General features: G+C 43.5%; 1 protein-coding gene across 1 annotated transcript in view; it reads right to left on the bottom strand.

Moving 5' to 3' along the window:
• Appbp2 (amyloid beta precursor protein binding protein 2) overlaps nucleotides 1-10987 on the bottom strand; it is a 39990-nt gene extending 29003 nt beyond the window's left edge. Inside the window, exons 1-2 of the mRNA XM_090351175.1 lie at nucleotides 10495-10987; nucleotides 1067-1155 (exon numbers count right to left, since the gene is read on the bottom strand). Of these exons, the coding sequence (XP_090207301.1) occupies nucleotides 1067-1155; nucleotides 10495-10632 (227 nt within the window). The 5' untranslated portion in view covers nucleotides 10633-10987. The remainder of the gene's footprint in view (nucleotides 1-1066; nucleotides 1156-10494) is intronic.
• Between the last annotated feature and the right edge of the window lie 2186 nt (nucleotides 10988-13173).

Genomic DNA, 13173 nt, shown 5'->3' with positions numbered 1-13173 from the left:
GTGCCTGAGCTTTTTTGCCCAAGGCTAGTGCTCTACCACTTTGATCCACAGTTCCACTTTTGGTTTTTGAAGGGCTAATTGGAGATTAAGAGTATCACAGGGACCTTTCTGCCAAGGCTGGCTTTGAACCACCAGCCTCAAATGTCAGCCTCTTGAGTAGCTAGGATTATAGGTGTGAGCCACTGCTATCTGACTTCTGTGAGATTCTTATCTCCCATTAATTACCAAAAAGCTGGAAGTGGAAGTGGAGCTGTGACTCAAATGGAGCCACAGTAGAGGTCTTGAGCACAAAAGCTTAGGAACAGCACACGGAGGCCCTGACCAGGACCAGTACAAAAAAAAGGAATGGGCGTTAAATTTAATATAACCTATATATCTGTATTTTGCCACTTTTTTTTTTTTTTTGCTGTTGTTGGTCATAGGGCTTGAACTCAGGGCTTAGATGCTATCCCTGAGCGCTTCAGCACAAGGGCAGCAGTCCATCACTTTGAGCCACAGGCCACTTCCATTTTTCCGGTGGTTAATTAGAGACTAGTCTCCTGGACTTTAGTGCCCAGGTTGGTCTTGATCCTCAGGTCTCAGCTTCCTGAGGATTACAGGTGTGAGCCACACTGGTACCTGGTGCCATCTTTTTTTTTTTTTTTTTTTTAAAGTATATGGGGCATAACACTTGCTAGGCAGGTGCTATGCCACTTGTGTCATTGCCAGCCCATTTTACCACAAGCTTTTTTTGAACTCAGGGCCTGAGCACTGGCCTTGGGCTTTCTCAAGGCTAGAGCTTTACCACTTGATCTACAGCACCACTTGTGGCTTTTTTCTATGTATATGGTACCAAGAAATCAAGCCTAGGTCTTCGTGCATGCTAGGTAAGCACTCTACCACTAGGCCAAACTCTTAGCGCCTACCACAAACTTTTAAAAATGTTTTCTTTTTTAAAAGAATCTATTACCAAGTACTATGATATACAACTAATCCCACCTACTTAAGAGGCTGAAGCAGCAGGACAGAGACAAATATTTCTGGGCAACACACACACACACACACACACACACACACACAGATTTACCTTTTATCCAAAGCTCTCAATACTTTAGCAAAAACTTCCAATTCACAAAATTCACTGCCCAGTTGACATAAGCGCCCCTGTTGGTAAAGCTGAAATAAAAAAAAAAAAAAAACCAACATTATGATTTTAAATTTAACTTCCACTCTATAAAATCACCTGCTTAAAAATCATATAATTAGAAGAAAAAAAAAAAAGAAAGAACTTAATTCTACTCCCACCCCCTTTTTTTTGGCCAGTCCTGGGGCTGAAACTCAGGGCTTAAGCACTGCCCTTGGGTTTTCTCAAAGCTAGAGCTCTACGGAGGAATTGAACCTAGGTCTTTGTGGGTGCTAGGCAAGCATTCTACCACTAGGCCAAACTCCCAGCCTTATCTTTTTTTTTTTTAAATTTGAGAAAAAGTCTCACTAAGTAGTCAGCTGGCTTCAAACTCAGCCTGAATTACATAGTGAGTTTCAGGACACTATATTTTGGGTTTTTTTTTTTTTTTTTTGGTCATGGGGCTTGAACTCTGGGCCTAGGCGCTGTCCCTGAGCTCTTCAGCTCAAGGCTACCGCCCTACCCTTGAGCCAAACCCAGCTTCCCATTTTCTAGAGGTTAACTGGAGACAAGAGGCTCAGGTCCTTTTGTGCCCGGCTGGCTTTGAACCTTGACTCTCAGAACTCAGCCTCCTGAGTAGCTAAGATTACAGGGTGAGCCACTGCGCCAACTATATTCCATTTTTCAAAAAAGAAAAAAACAACTGGGGGCCGGGAGTTTGGCCTAGTGGTAGAGTGCTTGTCTAGCATGCATGAAGACCCGGGTTCGATTCCTCGGTACCACATACATAGAAAAAAGCCGGAAGTGGTGCTGAGGCTCAAGTGGTAGAGCTCTAGCCTTGAGGAAAGCCCAAGGCCAGTGCTCAAGCCCTAAGCTCAAGCCCAGGACTGGTAAAAAAAAAAAAAAAAAGAAAAAAACAACTATAACAAAGTAATCATACAAATAAGCACATATACATACACACACAGGAAATTTATATATTTCATTTTGTTTGGAAACTGTGAGTCATTAAATAGTAAAAAAGCTCAGGACTGATAGTAACTCCATGAAAGAAAACACATTCTCAGAGAGTTGTGGTAATATAATTTCATTGTTTATATACTATATTCCCATGTCACAAATACATACATACAAAAATCTGAAATGACTGCCAATAATAAAATGTTTACATCTATGGACTAGGATTCAATGTCTCAAGTTTTCCACCTGTCATCATCTTTCACCTCGATTATTACAAAAGTTTGGTAGTACTGGTTTCTCCAATTCCTTGTCACACTTTAATCTTCTATCAAGTTTTGCTTGAGGGGAGAGGGGACCAGGTAATAGGGCTTAGAAAGTTAATGACAGGGCTGGGAGTTTGGCCTAGTGGTTAAAGTGCTTGCCTAGCATGCATGAATACCCAGGTTCGATTCCTTGGTACCACACACATAGAAAAAAGCAAGAAGTGGTGCTGAGGCTCAAGTGGTAGAGCTCTAGCCTTGAAAGTTCAAGGACAGCGCTCAGGCCCTGAGCTCAAGCCCGGCATTGCACCCCCCACCCCAAAAGTTAATAACAGAGCCCTGCGCCCTGCACAGTGGCTTATGTCTGTAATCCTAGTTACTCAGGAGGCTGAGATCTAAGGATCATGGTTCAAAGCCAGCCCTAAAGATCTTGAGACTCTTACTTCCAATTATCACTAGAAAAGCGGAAGTGGGGCTGTGACTCAAGGGGTAGGACAGTAGCCTTGAGCTGAACAGCTCAGGGACAGCCCCCAGGCCCATGACCCACAAAAAAAAAGTTAATAACAGGGGCCAGGAGTTTGACCTAGTGGTAAGTGGTAGAAAGCTTGCCTAGCATGAATGAATACCCAGGTTCCATTCCTTGGTATCACATTCATTGAAAAGACTGGAAATGGTGCTGTGACTCAAGTGGTAGAATTCCAGCCTTGAGCTTGAAGAGCTCAGAGACAGTGCTCAGGCCCTAAGTGCAAGCCCCATGACCAACCCCTCCCCTAAAATTCTCTCTCTCTCCCTCTGTGTTGGGATTGAATTCAGACTTTCATTTGCTAAGCAGGAACTCTACCAATTGAACCATTTTGTCAGCCCCTTTTTACACTGATTCTTTTTTCTTTTCTTTTTCAGTCCTGGGGCTTGAACTCTGGACCTTGGCACTGTCCCTGAGCTCTTCACCTCAAGGCTAGCACATTACCACTTGGGCTACTGTGCCATTTCCAGTTTTCTAGTGGTTAATTGTAGGTAAGAGTCTCACAGACTTTAGCCAGGCTGGCTTTGAACCTCGATCCTCAGATCTCAGCCTCCTGAGTAGCTAGGATTACAGGTGTGAGCCACTGGAGCCCAGCTTTTTTTTTTTTTGGAGGTCAGTTGTGGGGCTTGAATTCTGGCCTGGGGCACTGTTTCTCAGCTCTTCTGGGGGTTAATTAGAGGTAAGAGTCTCATGGACTTTTGTGCCTGGGTTGGCTTTGAAAGGCAATCCCCAGAACTCAGTCTCCTGAGTACCTAGGCTTACAGGTGTAAGCTACCCACTCCTCCTTGTTCTAACTTTTATCATAAGCCACTTGACAGTTTACCTGTTAGTCTTTTTCTGAGCTGGTTTGTTCCACTGATCTATTTGCCTTATCAGTGTGCTAATAATGTATTAATAGTGCTAAGTATTCAGCAAAATAAATTCTACTGATTCTGTTTCTTCTTCATGATTACTTTGGTCTGATACTACACTTCGCTTGTGCATTCTTGGGTGTTTATTAGCCAGTTTTTCCTATTTTCTCTATTGCCAGTTATATAAATTGGCTGGCTAGTCAGGTCTTCAGCACATGTGTTGTTGGTTGTCTTTTTCACAGTAATTTATATTAGCTCTTTCTATATTACAAAGGTTTTATCTGCGAAATTCCATTTGCACTGTCTTCATAAAATGTGGTTTTCCTATTTTAAGTACTACAAAGTATCAATTTCTTTTCCTGCTCTTGATTTTTTGGTTAGAAAAGTTTTCCCAAATCCAAGAAGGTATCGTAATTCTGACAAGATGAGTAACGTTAAGTCTTCATGTTTCATGCATTTTTGTGTTTTATATTTGTTATTTATAAATTACCTTAGCCAGGCTCAGTGGCTTACGCTATAATCCTAACTACTCAGAAGGCTGAGATCTGAGGATCAAGGTTCAAAGCCAGCCTGGGCACAAAAGGACCTGAGCTCAGGGACAGCATCCAAGCCGAGTTCAAACACCATGACCCACAAAAAAAAAAAAAAAAGACCTGAAAATTATTTTAAAAACAAATTTCAGTCATATCTCACTCTAAAATACTGACCTAATATTTTTTTAAAGTTTAGCAGGGATTTTTTGAATGTTTAGCAAGGATTTTATAACAGTGTTAAAGTGTGGTGAAATAGAAAAAAATGAAAAACATTTTCTGCTCCCCATGCAGGAAATGGGAATTACAGACTCATCTCTAATAATTTATTCTATGACTTTTAGGATCTTAATAGTCATATTTAAATATTTAAATTACATTTATTTTATTATATGGTATGAAAACTATTTCCCAAAGAAGCCAGTTATTCAAGGCATTTAAGTTTTTTCCCACTGATTTGAAATTAACATTGTCCCATTAACTTTTTATAGTAAAATGTTAAGTGGTCTGGGAGTTTGGCCTAGTAGTAGAGTACCACATATACATAGAAAAAAGCCGGAAATGGTGTTGAGGCTCAAGTGGTAGAGCTCTAGCCTTGAGAATGCCCAAGGACAGTGCTCAGGCCCTGAGCTCAAGGACCAGGACTGGCAAAAAAAAAAAAAAGTTAAATAAGCTTTGGTTTCTTTCTAGACTACTATGTTTTTAAGAGATAAACTTTTGCTCTGCCCTTGAACCTCTCTGTGCTCAAGGCAAGTACCCTATCTCTTGAGCCACGGCACTACTACTTTCAGCTTTTTCTTAGTAGTTTTTTGGAGATAAGAGTCTCATGTGGTACCAAGGAATGGAACCCGAGCCTTCGTGCATGTTAGGCAAGCACTCTTAGCACTAGGCCAAACTCCCGGTACTCAATCAGTTTCTTATATAAAGTAAATTCTAGAATCTAACTGAAATTGCAATAAACCTCACTGTTTAAACCAGGATGACCTCATAACATACTAATAGCCTATTCTTTACACAACACAGTCAACTAATGTTCTTTTTTTTTTTTTTCTTTTGGCCAGTCCTGGGGCTTGAACTCAGGGTCTGGGTACTATCCTTTAGTTTCCTCAAGGCCAAAACCATCGCTCTGCCACTTGAGCCACAGCATCACTTTCAGCTTCTTCTGTGTATGTGGTGCCAGAAAATCGAACCCAGAGCTTCGTACATGCTAGGCGATCACTCTACCACTAGGCTCCCATCCTTTATTTATGTTGTTTTAAATTCCTTTATCCCATAAACTGAGTTCTCATCTTACTGAGCCTATGAGCTCTTTATATGAAATGGGGACCGGGAATGTCACCTAGTGGTAGAGTGCTTGCCTAGCATGCATAAAGCCCTGGGTTTAATTCCTCCATACCACATACACAGAAAAAGCTGGAAATGGTGCTATGGTTCAAGTGGCAGAGTGCTAACCTTGTGCTAAAGAAGCTCAAGGACAGTGTCCAGGCCTTGAGTTCAAGTCCCAGGACTAGAAAAAAAAAAGATTATGAAAATAACTTTCTACCTAATCAAATTTAATTCTATGGAAACTTTTATCTTTGGAAAGGACACAAAATAGAGTATTCAGCACTCATTATAAAGGATTGTAAACTTCATTCTTTATAGAATACAGCACCCTCAATCTTTTTGCTTTCAATATGAATGCAGCTCTATAATTCTTTAGTTGGGTTTGTCTATTTCTATATCAAAATAAAGAAAAAAAGGTGAGCATGGTGGCTCACGCCTGTAATCCTAGCTACTCAGGAGGCCAAGATCTGAGGATTGCGGTTCAAAGCCAGCTCAGGCACTAAAATCTGGTACTAAAGTCCATAAGACTCTTATCTCCAATTAACCACTAGAAAACCGAAGTGGTGCTGTGGCTTAAGGGCTAGGTTGGTAGCCTTGAGCTGAAGAGCTCAGGGACAACGTCCAGGCCCAGAGTCCAAGCCCCACTAGCGACCAAAAAAAAAAAAAAAAAAAAAATCAAAATCAAAATCAAAACCACTAATTTTTTTGGTGGGACATGGGGCTTGAACTTGGCCTGGGTGTTGTCCCTGAGCTCTTCAGCTCAAGGATACCACCCTATTCTTGAGCCACAGCCCCACTTCCCATTTTCTAGAGGTTACTTAGAGATAAAAGAGTCTTAGGTCCTTTTGTGCCCTGGCTGGCTTTGAACCTTGATCCTCAGATCTCAGCCTCCTGAGTAGCTAGGATTACAGGCGTGAGCCACAGCACCTGGCTTGAAATATCACTATTTTATTTAATCATATATTTATTGCCTATAAATTCTTTTACATAATTTTCATCCAGTACCCTTCTCATGTACCTCAGTAGCCATTTGCAACTTTCCTACAAAAATGCACAATCCTTACTCCTTGCCCCCCCCCCCCCCCCCGCTTCCCTCACCTCTTCAATTATGGACAACTATTCCTCACAGGCCTCAGATAAAGAAATATTATTTTCCCAACTCTAATTTAGAACTAATACTTTATGTACAGTGAAGAAGACAAAAAGAGAAAAGACTTGTTAATATAGTCTAATGGTGTTTTTTTGTTTTTTGCCAGTCCTGGGCTTTCTCAAGGCTAGCGCTCTACCACTTGAGCCACAGCACCAGTTCCAGCTTTTTCTGTGTATGTGGTACTGAGGAATCGAACCCTGGTCTTTGTGCATGTGAGGCAAGCACTCTACCACTAGGCCAAACTCCCAGCCTAATGGCTTTTTTTTTTTTAAACTCACTTTTGTGTGTGTGTGTGTGGTTGTGGGGCTTGAACTCCAGGCCTGGGCGTGTGTGTGTGTGTGTGTGTGTGGTTGTGAGGCTTGAACTCCAGGCCTGGGCCATGTCCCTGAGCCTCTCTGTGCTCAAGGCTAGCATTCTACCACTTGAGCCACAGTGCCACTTGGAGATAAGTCTCATCGGGACTTTTCTGCCTGAGCTGACTTTGAACTGAGATCCCCAGATCTCAGCTTCCTGAGCAGCTAGGATTACAGGTGTGAGCCACTGGTACTCAACATTAAATCACTTATTTGTTGGTTGGTCAGTAGGTTGTAGGGCCTGAACTCAAGGCCTGGGCTAACTCAAAGCTAGCACTCTACCACTTTTGAGTCACAGCACCACTTCCAGTTTTCTGGTGGTTAAATGAAGAGTGTCCCCGAGTGTTCCTGTAGGGGCTGGTTTCAAACCATGATCCTCAGATCTCAGCTTCCTGGGTAGCTAGGATTATAGATGTGAGCCACCAGCACCTGGCCACTTCATATTTATTTTATACACTACTCAACAACTTATTTATCCTTTTCCTTAGGGAGCAGTCAACATTCCTATTTCATCTTATTAATCCCACAGCTCTAGACTAATGAATTCTATGACTATGTGCCTTCAGCTGAAGATATTGACCAAAATAAACACAGTAATCCTAGAATATACCACTCAAAAAGCTTGGGAAATCTTGATCCAAAAAATAACAATTTTGTCCATAATCATTCCAATTAATGATTATAGGCAAAATTGTTGTTAGTACTATCAGAGAGATCTGATAGCTTCTCTTTGATTCTAAAGTGGGGAAAACTGGAAACAAGAAACAGTTTATCTCCTTAAGTTTTTACAAGTTGGGAGGGTATGAGTACTACATTTGTATGTAAATTGAAAGTGCTTTAGAAGTACCTGTTTTATGAACTGGTATAAACTGGTATAGTGTTTAAATTTTTCCTTCTTGTATTTCCATAGACAGGAGTCCTTTCTAATATTGATGGCTTATGCCTGTAATCCTACTCAGGAAGCTGCAATCTAGAGGATCTGGGTTCCAGGATAGTGGGACAGAAAAACCCACTATACTAGCTCCAAAATAACCAGCCAAAAGCAGGGTTGGAGGTGTGAGTGCAGTGGCAAAGCAATGTCGAAGTACAGCAATGGCAGAGCAAAGAAGCTAAGCAAGAAGCAAGGCCCTGAGTTCTTTGAGTTCTTTTGTGTGTGTGCGGGGGTCTTAGGGTTTGAACTTGGCCTGTGCTGTCCCCAAACTCTTCAGCTCAAGGCTACTGCCCTACCCTCTGAGCCAAGCCCCACTTCCTGTTTTCTGCAGGTTAATTGGAGATAAGAGTTTCAGGTCCTTTTGTGCCCATGCTGGCACAAAAGCTACTGAGTAGCTAGGATTACAGGCATGAGCCACTGTACCTGACCAAGGCCCTGGATTTTATACCCTACTACCACCCCCACCTCCAAAAGAGAGAAGGGTCAAGATTCATTGACTTTCACCCTATTTCTATTGGAGCTAATAAAAAGTTCTGGGCTTGGCAATGGTGCCTCACATCTATAATCCTAGGTATTCAAGACCTTGAGATCTGAGATCACAAGTCAAAAGCCAGCCAGGAAGTAAAGTCCTTGAGACTCTTAAGGCCAATTAAACATCCTCCCCTCCCCACCCCCAAAGCTGAGATGTGAGAGATTTAGCTCTAACAAAAAAGCTCAGGGACAATGCCCAGCCCCCCTAGTTCAAGCCTGAGACCCAGCACACACACAAACCCATAACAGTGCAGGGCACAGATCAAATACCTCCTTAATCTTAGAACAGTGCCATATTTACAATAGGTATAAAACTATAAAGAAGCACAAACACTAAAAAGAAACAATATTAAAATTGAATTATGTGAGACAAAAAAAAGAGACAAAAGCGACATCTGTTCACATTCCCTAATAATAATCTTCAAGGAAGAACTTCAATTAGATGTGGACGTTCTGTGGACATTCCTAAAAGATACTCAAGTACTTTGAGGGAATTCAATTAGCAAGACTACTACTAAATTCCCAGTGAGTTCCTCTATAAAGCGAACAAGTTCACACATGACTTAATGAAATGTACAGAAATAGCACAAAGTTGCAGTTTTCCAGGTTGAAAAGGAAAATTTAATTTGCCCTTGGGGAGAAATGTTTCTTACTGCAAAAAAATTTCCTTAAGTACACATAAAAAGTAAATCAATGTATCAAAAAAAAATCTAGAAAGAATGGAAATTTTCCTCTAAATCCACAACAGTATGCATGCCTAAAACAAATCCCCAAATATTCAGGAGGAAAATAATTGCAATTGTTAGAACTGGTGCAAAGCAGCAGGATTTAGAATGCACCACGTCAGTTGCAAATTCTGAAAAAAAATATTCTGAGGTTTAAGAAAGCAGGCAATCTTCCCAGTAAAACAACTGCCACAACACTGGACATATAGAAGAGCATACACATCTGTTAAATATCGGTTTACACTGTTCCAGCCAACTTACAAATAAGAGGAAGTGCTTAAAACCTTAAAAAAAAAAATCCCCTTCTACTTCAGGTCATATTTTGCAAGGGTGGCTACTGCAGACTGGAGTTATCCACACTGATTCATGGCAAGGAGAACTGAATAATAAATCCAGTGTTCACATTCAAATGTGGAGGAGAGGAAAAGGGAGGCTCCGAGTCCATAAAATTCCCCTCCCTCTTAAAACACTGCAAAACTGTCCACCTCTAAGGACACTTACCCTTGAAACTCCTTGGAGAGAGGTATGGAGACTTTCTGTTCAGATTTTTTTTGGGGGGGTGGGGGTGGGAGAGCGATTCAGGGATGCGGCAAGATTGCAACTTTCAAATGCATATATGTAATTTAAAATTTTAGTGTTTTTTTTAAGGAAATACCACTTTTTTTCAGTCGACTAACACTCCCATTAATGGGGGAAAAATAACAAGTATAAACCACCACCAAATAAATCACACGGACTTACAAACAACCCCCTCCCCCCCAAAAAAAAACCCACCTATAATTCCCCTAGGATTTGGGAACAGACTAAGAAACGAGAAAGAACACGAAGCAGGGGAAAGGGGGGTGGGGGTGGAATCAGCGAGATGGGAAAGGGGAGGGAAGACTAGAGCAGAAAAAAGTCTAGCTGATCCTTGAGACGAGAGGGCGGAAAACAGCCCGAAGGGAAGGACTGGGTGGGACGGGGCGCCATGGAGGAGTTTCCCCGCGAGGGGCCGACCTAAGGGGGGGCACCGAGTAGCAGGGGGACGCCGAAAGGAGGCGCGACTCATCCGCGAGAAACGTCCAGGCCTCGGAGCTTGGGAGCCCGGGGGTCTGGAGAGTGGGTGACGCCGGCCCCGGCAGCAGCCGCGTCCGGGGCGGGCGGATCGAGCCCTGGGGGCGAGGGGTTAACTGCGGGGGGGTCGCCGACGTGGAAGGGGGTGCGGCCCGCGGGGCTGCGGCCGGGGCGCAGCGAGCAGGCCCACGGCCCGTACCTTGTAGTAAACATCGAACTGGATATTCTCCGGCAAGGAGCGGATGTCTCGGCGGGAGCGGATGTAGTTGTCCACGACCGCGGAGATGGCGGTGTTGTAGAGAGTCTCTGGGATCCACTCTAGTTCCACGGCCGCCATCTTCCTTCCCTCCTCCTCCTCCGCCTCCTCCGCCTCCGCCTCTCGAAGGCCCCCGCCTCCCTCCGTAGCGAACCCCTCTGCGGCCCCGGAGGATTCGGAGGGGCGGCGGCGGCCACGCGGACACCCGGCTGAAGGGCAGGGCCGCCCCGGCTGCTCCCGAAGCGAGGAAAAAAAAAAGGGGGACCGAGGAAGCGGACCAAGGGCCTGGTGTGGAAGCGCGGGGCAGGGCCGGGTGGACAGCCGAGCGGACAGCCGAGCGGACAGCCGAGCGGAGCGGAGCCCAGAGGAGCGAAGGCCGAGCCGAGCGGGGGCCGAGCCGAGCCTCACATTCCGGGTTTGAGAACCCGGGCTCCGTCCCAGCGCCGGGCACCGCAGGGGCGGGGCTGCGTGTGCGGCGTCGTGACGTCAGCGACGCCGACGCGCTGGAGAGAAGGAATGCGGGATGGGCGGGGCGGGGGGGAAAACTTGGCTAGAGGGAGCAGGATGTCTCCCACCTGCAGCCTGTTCTCTGCCGAGGGCGGGAGAGGGGCGAGAAGGGGACTTTGTGCGGGATGACCTTCACACGGGGTTCTTAACTCGCGCACGTAGGTTTGTTTTTTTCTCAGTGAGTCCCGCATCGGGACCTTTTTGGAGTTTTCAGGTAAAAACTGAGGGTCCTCTCCCCTGCAGAGTGCATAGTGTACTCATATGTTGAAAACTATTTAGTGAATTACTCGTTTAATCAAGTTTACAAGTCCTCCTTCGACTCCAGTCCTACACCCAGATGAAGACCCCGCTGTCCAGAAGCTAGAGGAAGGAAACTTGCAATTCATCCTGTAACCATTTGCATTGTTGGAACTTTTTCGTATTTATTACACCAAGCGATTGCACCAGGGTATTTTCACAGGTGCAGATATTTTATTCTAAACCTAATGCTCTCTTTCCCTTCTCCACCCCCACATTTCATTATCCAAATAAAATTTACAGAAAAACATAAAAGGATAAAGAATTCAGCTCCAAATCGGATGGAAGTTCAGCTTAATTATAGGCTGAAACACAAACAGTGTAGGGATGAAATTTAAAAGGCTAAATGGTGATTGTGATAGTTCTTGATAAACAGAAGTGAAGATTTCAGTTTTCTCTAAGGATTAACTGTCCTGTATTCAAGGAAGGATTCTTGAGTAACTAGGAGAACTTGTTTCAGCTCTTTTCCTTCATTTGCCTGAACATCTGCTGTTTATGTAACTTAATTTTCTAAATATGTGCTTTAAAGAACTTGATGCAATATCTGTTCTGTTCTCGACAAGGAAATTGCTGCTGTAATTGTCACTGACATTGTTAATCTCTTAGTCACCATATAACAACATAAATCCTAAAACAATAATAATAGTAATAATGTCCTGTTATTCAATTCTAAAGCAGGGGTGGGGACCTTTTCATTCCCACCCCTGTTAGGCAGCATAAGGCTCTTGAAATCATTTGGTACTTGACAGGACAGACATGTATGTTTACCAGTTGGCTCATGCTTATTTACCTGTATTGATCATTTGTATGGTTCATAAATGAAGTCATTCAAATGCATGTCATTCAGATGACCATTGTCAGAAAAGAATTTTCCCACCCTTACTCTAAAGGAATTGGAATGGGTTTCCTTCACTTGGTATTTCAGTGTTAATGGATCAACTCAAGGCAGTGCCCTGGCCCAGAGTTCATGCCTCAAGACTAGGAAAAAAAAAAAAAAAAAAAAAAAAAAAAAAAAAAAACTGGTGTGGTGGCTCAAGCCTGTAATCCTAGCTACTCAGGAGGCAGAGATCTGAGGATTGAGGATTGAGGATTGAGGTACAAAGCCAGCCCAGGCACAAAAGGACCTGAGACTCATCTCCAATTAATCTCTAGAAAATGGGAAGGGGGGTGTGGCTCAAGAGTGGGGGTGTAGCCTTGAGCTGAAGAACTCAGGGACAATGTTCAGGCCCTGGATGGTAGCCTTGAGCTGAAAAGATCAGGGACAGTGCCTAGGCCAAGTTCAAGCCCCATAACAACCCCCACACACACACACCGCCGCCCCGCCAAAAAAAGAAAAAAGCCCTGGGAATGTGGCTGGCTATTGAACCAACATCCTCAGATCTTAGCCTTGAGTCAGAAGGATTACAGGCGTGAGCCACCAGCACCTGGCAGTATGCTGATTTTTTTAAGAAAAAATAAATTGATATTATAAAGGTGATCTCTATAGAGGAGTTACAGTTACTTAAGTCAGGTAATGAGTCCATTACTTTTTGGAGAATATCACCTCGTCCCTTTCTCTCTTTCCAGTTTTTCTATCCTGCCCCCACCCACAAGCTGTATAGCTCATTTTCAACATGATATCTAGTGAGTACTGCTGGTGCATTTCTGTGTCTCTCCCAAAGACAGATAAATCAACACACAAGACAAAAAGAAAAGAAAAACACTATAAAAAAATCCTCTATTTCCATCTCCTGGACTTTATTTCAATAAATATTACTTTTTCTTTTTGTCATGGGGCTTGAACTTTCTGTTGGTCATAGGCCCTGGGCATTGGCCCTT

Source organism: Megascapheus bottae, chromosome 17, assembly GCF_031878675.1.
Source record: "Megascapheus bottae isolate mThoBot1 chromosome 17, mThoBot2.hap1, whole genome shotgun sequence".
In the NCBI taxonomy this organism is placed as follows: Eukaryota; Metazoa; Chordata; class Mammalia; order Rodentia; family Geomyidae; genus Megascapheus; species Megascapheus bottae.
The sequence above is the reverse complement of the archived record's forward strand: the minus strand, read 5'-3'. Positions and strand labels throughout refer to the sequence as shown.